Here is a 9630-nt window from a genome sequence, read left to right on the forward strand (position 1 = left end):
ACAAAATACAAAATACAAACAAACATGATAAACAACAACCTAACTAAAAAAAAAGACACAAACACCACCACACAATCAAACATTCATTTAACTATTCTAATCTTATTTAAAATCTTACTTAAGGGACTTCCTCACGTCCTCTCCTCTGCGTTCATTTCAAATATACTGTAGTAACTTTGTAACCCCTTTAATTCTATTTTTCCAATTAATCTTAATCATTATCTATTATCTTATACCTATCACTTTGCTCTTAATAAAAATACCATTTTTTAAATCACAATTCTATCTTCTTAAATTCTATTTTAAACTAACATTTTAATGCTATCGCCTATAATATCTGCTGATTTCAATTTCAAATATCTAACTTTTCACGTCTCTTCAAATATTCTTTAAATTTCTTCCAGTCTTCTTGCACCTTCTCCTCCCTCTGGTCTCGGAGTTCCACTGGCATTTATTTCAAACAAGGCAGGAAAGAGATGTTTTTGTTTTGTTGCAATGCGCGCTTCTCGCTTTCCTTCCCTGCAGTAACAAAGCACTTCTGCTTCTGATCCTAATCTTGTTTTGTCTGCTCCACCCCCACGCACACACTAATTTCAGGAAAGGCAGGCTGGGGGTGCCGGGTGGAATGCACCAACTTGGCCCTACAGAGGCACGGCCTTGCTTGGGTTCCCATCAGCACATGCGCTCCCATTTACACGCACGCCAAAAACCACACCGGAAAGTGGTGGAGCAGGTGCGGAACGGGAGAATCCTCACCCACACATGTCCTGAAATGGAAACCCCGTTGTGCGTGGCTCCCACAGGGGAGCTGCAGAAAGAATGTGGTTGGTCACGGGCACCGTGGACTTGGAAAGGTTGGGAACCATTGCGTCAAGGAGTAAACCCTGCAAAAATCCGGGGGGGAGTCCCTAAGTTGGATAGTATCTTGCACACTTCCTTCCCGTAACTCCTGAAGCCAAGCTGGTGCCAAATGTTGGGCATTTCCATTTGGACCACATTGGCAAATTTCTTCAAAACAGCTCACACCCTGTTGCGTATAAACAGGGATTCTAGAGCAGCCTTTGTCCCTTTATAAATAACCTCTCCATAGGAGAACTTGATCGTTCAGAGTGAGCTGGAGCAACAACAATGAAGAAGGCGTCTTATCTTCTCTCCTTTTTGGGCGCGGTGATCATCTGCACGGAGATAGGTAAGCTCTTCTTTTGCCCTCCTCCCTGAGCAGAACGACGCTTTGGGAAACCAAAGAGAGGCTGTCTGCTTTAATACAATGACCCTGGCTGTTTTTGCAGGGAAATTAAGGCTGCTGGTTTCCATTCCAAATGGGGGAGGAAGCTGGTTTGCTTTGCATTTTAAGGAGAGCCTAGTTAATTTGCACTTCCCAAAACAAGACGTGGGCGAGAACACAGCTGTCCTTCAAAAATTCCCCCCCTTCTCTGAATTTTGCAGTGCAGTTCTCCAACCAAATAATCTGTACAAAGATGCATACATTAAGGGGAAATAATGCGCGGAAATGCAATATATGGAAACTTGCTCACAAAAATACGTACATTCAAAATTTCATGCAAAAACATTAGGGGAAGTTCGCAATTAAAAGCTGAGGAAATATGTCAAGGACATTTTTTTTAAGGCAAATTGGTGCCGAAATGTGGAGAGCTGGGGGGAAATCGGAACTGAAAGAAACCCAAATTCACAAATCTATCCCTAGCTTCAGTGGGATTTGCTTGCAACGGAACATGCTAAATCCATAAGGAAATTGTGTTGGCATTCATTTCAAACTGGTATCTGAAGAAGAAGAGGAGGAGGAGGAGTTTGGATTTGATATCCCGCTTTATCACTACCCGAAGGAGTCTCCAAGCGGCTAACATTCTCCTTTCCCTTCCTCCCCCACAACAAACACTCTGTGGGGTGAGTGGGGCTGAGAGACTTCAGAGAAGTGTGACTAGCCCAAGGTCACCCAGCAGCTGCATGTGGAGGAGCGGAGACGCGAACCCGGTTCACCAGATTACAAGTCTACCACTCTTAACCACTACACCACACTGTATGCACACGAAAGCTCATACCAATAACAAACATAGTTGGTCGCTAAGGTGCTACTGGAAGGAATTTTTTTATATTTTATTTCAAACTGAGTCTGTTTTGCTTATTCCTGAAAGAGCGGGGTGGAGGAGGCAATGAAGCTGAGCCTCCAAAAGAATTAGCCAACCTTTGATTGGCAACACCTCAAAGGCAGAAGGAGCTGCTGTGTGCTGTTTACGCAGCCAAGAATTTCTTGCATTGACCTATCACAAATGCTGACCTGGTTTCTCCTAACTGCTTTCACCACAATCCAATTCCTTTGCAGTGTGCCTGGGAGGACTTTAAAGCATCGTTTTGCAAGATGATGCCACCTACTGACACCACATAATATATGAAACTGCTGTACGGTTTCAAAAGATGTTGGTGCTATGACCGGGGGGAAAATTGCACCCAGCAAGGCCAGCCCTTTGTCATGGCTAAGGTGGAGGTTGTTAATCATAGAATCCTAGAGTTGGAAGAGACCCCAAGGGCCATCCAGTCCAACCCCCTGCCAAGCAGGAAACACCATCAAAGCATTCCTGACAGGTGGCTGTCAAGCCTCCGCTTAAAGACCTCCAAAGAAGGAGACTCCACCACACTCCTTGGCAGCAAATCCCACTGTCCAGCAGCTCTTACTGTCAGGAAGTTCTTCCTAATGTTTAGGTGGGATCTTCTTTCTTGTAGTTTGAATCCATTGCTCCGTGTCCGCTTCTCTGGAGCAGCAGAAAACAACCTTTCTCCCTCCTCTATAGGACATCCTTTGATATATTTGAACATGGCTATAATATCACCCCTTAACCTTCTCTTCTCCAGGCTAAACATACCCACCTCCCTAAGCCGTTCCTCATAAGGCATCGTTTGCAGGCCTTGGACCATTTTGGTTGCTCTCCTCTGGACAACCAAAGGAAAAGGAAGCCAAAAGCAGTTTACAAAAAATAGAAAACAATGAAGTTATCAGTTTTTTGTTTTTGTTTTTTAAAGCTAAAAGCAAGTATTTAAAGTGATTGTGCTCTCCAGGAATTTCCTGCCCCCAAAGTCTTATCTCCCTCTCTCCCTTTACTTTGCAGCTCATTCGATTATTTGTTTCACTTGCGAAAGGCAGACCTCTAATTGGAAGTGCCTGCGAATGACTGTTTGCCCTGACCATGAAAATAGGTGTCTAACAATGAGAGATGTTGACGAAACGGGTGAGTCATGTGAACAGATCTCAAGACTGGCCTGCCTTCTAGAGCAGGGGTCAGCAAACTTTTTCAGCAGGGGGCCGGTCCACTGTCCCTCAGACCTTGCGGGGAGGGGCCAGACTATATTTTGGAAAAAAATATGAACGAATTCCTATGCCCCACAAATAACCCAGAGATGTATTTTAAATAAAAGCACACATTCTACTCATGTAAAAACACCAGGCAGGCCCCACAAATAACCCAGAGATGCATTTTAAATGAAAGGACACATTCTACTCATGAAAAACACCAGGCAGGCCCCACAAATAACCCAGAGATGCATTTTAAATAAAAGCACACATTCTACTCATGAAAAACACCAGGCATGCCCCACAAATAACCCAGAGATGCATTTTAAATGAAAGGACACATTCTACTCATGAAAAACACCAGGCAGGCCCCACAAATAACCCAGAGATGCATTTTAAATAAAAGCACACATTCTACTCATGAAAAACACCAGGCATGCCCCACAAATAACCCAGAGATGCATTTTAAATGAAAGCACACATTCTACTCATGAAAAACACCAGGCAGGCCCCACAAATAACCCAGAGATGCATTTTAAATAAAAGCACACATTCTACTCATGAAAAACACCAGGCATGCCCCACAAATAACCCAGAGATGCATTTTTAATAAAAGCACACATTCTACTCATGTAAAAACACCAGGCAGGCCCCACAAATAACCCAGAGATGCATTTTAAATAAAAGCACACATTCTACTCATGTAAAAACATGCTGATTCCCGGACCGTCCGTGGGCCGGATTTAGAAGGCGATTTGGGCCACATCCGGCCCCCGGGCCTTTGTTCGGGGACCCCTGCTCTAGACCAAACAAACAAATAAAAACCCTACGAAAATTCCACACAAGCAATTTCCACACGCACAGATCCTGGGATGAGTAGAGGGAGGACAGGGACGCAGGTGGCGCTGTGGCCTAAACCACCGATGCTAGGATAGATGGAAATATAATATAATAGTTTATATAATAGCTGGTTGGAGAAAACATCCTCTGGGTCCTTCAGGGGCATTTTGGTCCATTTTGGTGGAATTTTGGTCCATGTAAATTTGTAAAGTGCTTTGGGAATCTTTATCACTATTAATATACTTCTTCTTAATTGCATTTCACTATTAATATACTTCTTCTTACCGGTAATTGCATTTCAGTTCAACAATTACTTTGACAAAAGACATATTTTGTTATGTGCAAATGGCTTTAGATACCTACTAGGTCTATAAATTACCATATAGCAATGTATTCAACACAAAAAAACAGTGACAATTTGTTGTTGACAAAAGGACAGCTGGACATATAAAGGGCCCCATTACCTTCAGTAGCTTCTTAGGGCCTCATCAAACCTAAATCCGGCCCTGGCCATCATCCCCCTGCCCCATCCATGCTGCCCTCAGGACAAATCTTCATTACAACGGCAATTATTTACCTAGGATCATCAATGCACTTTTACAGACTGACATAGGCAGTCGAAAACTCAAATGAATCGCAACCAAAAAGCCTAGGTCCCTGCTGCAAGGAGCTTACAAGCTAAGTTCTGGCAGTTGAGGAGACACCAGAGAGTGAATATGTCAGTATCTGTAATTAATAAACACACGAGACGTAACCGGCTGTACTCTTGCATAAATAAAGAATACTATTCACTGTATCGCAGCTACTCCTATGACATAAAATCCACTATCTTGTTACATCGCATATACCGGTAACCTTGTACAACTGATGAAGCCCAGGACAGCGAAACAAGGTCAATATTCCTGAAATCCTTGTCTTAGACTCTGGGAAAGGATTATGTGGAACTGTAACAACCCTTCGTGTGGATTGTTTGGACTTTATGAACAGACACAGGTGGAATAGAAACTAGTACATGTATGGACCTTATGCATGATTAGAGAATGAACTGATCCACTGGGTCTTCGGATTTTCCCATTGAACTTTATGAGTTATTTCCGTTGAAATCTATAATATGATACAGTGAATAGTATATTTATGCAAGAGTACAGCCGGTTACTTCCCGTGCGTTTATTGAGTATGTTTTACGTAACCATAGGATTGGTGTTGTTCTTGCAAGTATCTGTAATTAGGCTTGAATTCTGCATTGGGCGAGGGCTTCAGATGTGCTTTTTGCTTTCCTTCCTGCCTCAAGGTGACGATGCCAAGGTTCTCATCACCAAGAAGTGTGCCCAGGCATGTCCCACCGAAAGCAACAATTCAATCACGGCACCCAAGTCTCTCTTCTGCTGCGAAAACAACTGGTGCAACCTGTGGCCTCCCAAGTGAAAAGGATCTGGTCCATGCTGAGTGGAAGTACAAAAGTTCAAGAACGAACCTGAATCCCAACATCTAAGAGCCTTGGGAGATGACAAGGACCCCGAAATCACGATCAATGTAGCTAAATTTTGTGTATCTGCCATTAGACGTAGGAAACAAGAGCTTCTTAACGGCTGACCCTTTTAACGGCAACCAGTGGGGGGCATGCCAACATTTAATCTTAATTGCTGTTTTACTAGCACTGTAATGCTCTTTGTATCCCTCTTACGTTTTGCTATGTGATTTGTTGTATAAGCTGGAGCTGGTCTGAGACCGTTTTAATAAATTATTATTATGCTGAGTGGAAGGGCCAGTCTGGAATGCCCTCGAAGTAAGCTGCTTTCTCTGGGCTCAGCTATTGAAAGTATATTGATCTCTTTTGTGAAAAAGATGGTGGGAGCTCCCCCGAAACGGCTATCCCATGGCTGCATTTTGACCCTGCAACAACAGGCAAGCATTGGCCCCCTCCAGGCACCCTGTGTATTCAATTTTTTTCTTTACGTGAAAGGTTCTAACAAAATAAAAATTAAAAAAAATTCCTTCCAGTAGCACCTTAGACACCCAGGGGCGTCGCTGGGGAGGGGCGGTGGGGGCGGTACGCCCCCAGTGACAGGGTGAGCAGCGGCGGGTGGGGGTGACAAGCGGCGGCCCCTCCCGCCACTCCCACGCGCCGCCGCTCCCTCCGTCACCCCGGGAGCAGCAGCACACGGATGGGGTGCTTCTGCCGCTTTTTTTCGGCGGGGGGGCGACCAGCGAGGGGGGTTGTCACGCTTGTCACCCCCTCCTCGCTGGTCACAACCCCCCGCCGAAAAAACCGCGGGGGGGCGGGGAAAGCCTGCAAAGGAAGCAGAGCAGGCGCGTTTAAGCGCCGCTCTGCTTCTTTTTCCGCTTTCTGCCGCTTTTTTCGGCAGGGGGGGGGCCGACCAGCGAGGTGGGGTCACCCTTGTCACCCCCTCCTCGCTGGTCACCACCCCCCCGCCGAAAAAAGCCTCGGGAAGGGGGAAATCCCCCCTTTCTGTATACACGTGCGTCGTGACGTCATGATGACGTCACGGTGCGTGTGCCGTGCCCCTCCCCCAGGGGGTGCCTCTGCGCTGCCGCCGCCCCCAGCAGCGCAGAGGCTAGCGACGCCACTGTAGACACCTTCATGGATCACTGCCTTGTCGTGGCAAAGGGGCTTGAATAACACATAGAATCCTAGAGTTGGAAGAGACCACAAGGGCCATCCAGTCCAACCCCCTGCCAAGCAGGAAACACCATCAAAGCATTCCTGACAGATGGCTGTCAAGCCTCCGCTTAAAGACCTCCAAAGAAGGAGACTCCACCACACTCCTTGGCAGCAAATTCCACTGTCCAACAGCTCTTACTGTCAGGAAGTTCTTCCTAAGGTTTAGGTGGAATCTTATTTCTTGTAGTTTGAATCCATTGCCTCGTGTCCGCTTCTCTGGAGCAGCAGAAAACAACCTTTCTCCCTCCTCTATATGACATCCTTTGATATATTTGAACATGGCTATCATATCACCCCTTAACCTTCTCTTCTCCAGGCTAAACATACCCAGCTCCCTAAGCCGTTCCTCATAAGGCATCGTTTCCAGGCCTTTGACCATTTTGGTTGCCCTCTTCTGGACACGTTCCAGCTTGTCAGTATCCTTCTTGAACTGTGGTGCCCAGAACTGGACACAGTATTCCAGGTAAGGTCTGACCAGAGCGGAATATAGTGGTACTATTACTTCCCTTGATCTAGACGCTATACTCCTATTGATGCAGCCCAGAATTGCATTGGCTTTTTTAGCTGCTGCATCACACTATTGACTCATGTCAAGTTTGTGGTCTTGACATATTGACTCATGTCAAGTTTGTGGTCAGGGAACAGTGTTCTTGAAGCGGCTGGCATGTTGGACAGTGTTCTTGAAGCGACTGGCATGAGTCTGACCAAACTGCGGGAGGCAGTGGAGGATAGGGGTGCCTGGTGTGCTCTGGTCCATGGGGTCACGAAGAGTCGGACACGACTGAACAACAACAAGCACCTTAGAGACCAACTAAGTTTGTTCTTGGTATGAGCTTTCGTGTGCGTGCACACTTCTTCAGATACACTGAAACAGAAGTCACCAGACCCTTATATATAGTGAGAGGGTGGGGAGGGGTATTACTCAGAAGGGTGGTGAGAATGGGGGATTGACTGATAGGTGTGGAAAACCTGTTTACCACACTTCTTCAGATACAGGTTTACCACACCTATCAGGAATCACAAGATGGAGAAACCAGCAGGAGAACACTTCAATCTCCCAGGACATTCTATACAAGATCTCAAAGTAGCTGTCTTATTACAAAGGAATTTCAGAACTAGACTGGAAAGAGAAGTTGCTGGATTCCAACTCATTACCACACTCAAAACCATGGAGAGACCTGGTCTGAATAGAGACATTGGATTCTTATCTCATTATACATGACAAAGCTATCTTTGGCCATCTCACCCCTTGCTTTTTCCTGTAAGACCAATTGCAGTTGTTAACAGTCGTCAACAGGTTTTCCACACCTGTCAGCCAATCAGCCACCTATACCCCGCCATTCTGGCCGGCTCCCAACAAAATATTAAAAACACATCAAGACATCAAACGTTAAAACCTTTGGGGGTATGGCTTTGAAGAAAGATCATGGGATTACACAGAACAGGTCCATGCGCCGACTTGCAAAGGGCATTCCATACATGCCACCCCAACCGACCAAAACCACCACAGTGGGAGGAGGATGAGAGCTCTGGGGGGGGGGGTGAAGTCAGGGACTGGGCAGAGGAGGGATGGTGGAGACCGCCTCCCCAGCCTGACCCTTCCAGAGAAGAAGAGGACGGTTCGGAATTAGAACAGAGAGTTGAGGGAGATCACGTCTCAGAGGCAGATGTGGGGGAAAGCTGGGAAATAATGGGAGAGGAGGAGGAGGAGGAAGAGGAACCACCAGGAGGGCAACAGCTGGTGAACACAATGTCTTTAGAAAGCATTCCACAGCCCTCCTCTCCCAGAACCCGGTGAGCCTTGAAAGTAGGAGAGTAAAGGGCTCAGAAGCAGAGGACGCCCAGCGCCACCCGTAGAGGAGATGATGGTGAATGAGGAAGTGGGAGTAAAAGCGGGTGGAGAGTCACTCGGGACAACGGCATTATTCCAAGAGGCTGAGTTCCAAGCCTTTGCCCATAAATATTGATTAAAAAGCAGATGGTAAGCGCAAAATAAGCAACAACAGACCCTGATGTTGGGAAAGATGGAGGGCACAAGGAGAAGGGGACAGCAGAGGATGAGTGGTTGGACAGTGTTCTCGAAGCGACTGGCATGAGTTTGGCCAAACTGTGGGAGGCAGTGGAGGATAGGGGTGCCTGGCGTGCTCTGGTCCATGGGGTCACGAAGAGTCGGACACGACTGAACAACAACAAAAGGACTTTTCCGTGCCTTATCCGTTCCTGGCAGCCTGCTGTGGGGTTGCTTCCTCTGCCGCCTGACACAAGTAACGAATTCAAATTACAATAAAGGACATTCCGACTAAACATTAGGAAGAAGTTTCTGGGCAGCGAGAGCTGTTCCACAGTGGAACGGACTTCCTCAGCGGGTGGTGGATTCTCCTTCACTGACTGGAGTTTTTTCAACAGATGTTGGACAGCCATCTGTCAGGGATTCTTCAGCTGTGATTCCCGCATTGGAGGGGGTTGGACTAGATGACCTATGAGGGTCCCTTCCAACTCTGCAATTATTTTTATTATTTATTATTTATTCAACTTATACACCGCCCTATACCCAGAGGTCTCAGGGTGGTTCACAGCAAGACCACAACGTATAAAATCAAACCAAAAGCAATAACCCAATCACATTATTCTATTCTTCAGTTTATAATATTGTCATGGCTACTGAAACAGAATATCAATGACGACTGAGGCCGCAGGTCTTAAATGGCAAAACTTTATTAACATGGGCTCCAGCTTTACAAATCACAGGAGCGAAAGAGCAGAACAGAACATCAAATCTGGAGGAAGGTGCAAAGTGGGAGAG

At 46.2% G+C, this 9630-nt stretch overlaps 1 protein-coding gene across 1 annotated transcript; it reads left to right on the top strand.

Annotated features, from left to right (window-relative positions):
• The first annotated feature begins 948 nt into the window (after positions 1–948).
• Positions 949–6122, top strand: LOC117049416 (lymphocyte antigen 6E-like). The gene is made up of 3 exons (XM_033154071.1): positions 949–1189; positions 3123–3242; positions 5436–6122. The coding sequence occupies exons 1-3, from the start codon at positions 1129–1131 to the stop codon at positions 5567–5569; spliced, it is 315 nt and encodes a 104-aa protein (XP_033009962.1). The 5' UTR covers positions 949–1128; the 3' UTR covers positions 5570–6122.
• The last annotated feature ends 3508 nt before the right edge of the window (positions 6123–9630 follow it).

The sequence above is a fragment of the Lacerta agilis genome, chromosome 7, assembly GCF_009819535.1.
Source record: "Lacerta agilis isolate rLacAgi1 chromosome 7, rLacAgi1.pri, whole genome shotgun sequence".
Lineage (NCBI taxonomy): Eukaryota > Metazoa > Chordata > Lepidosauria > Squamata > Lacertidae > Lacerta > Lacerta agilis.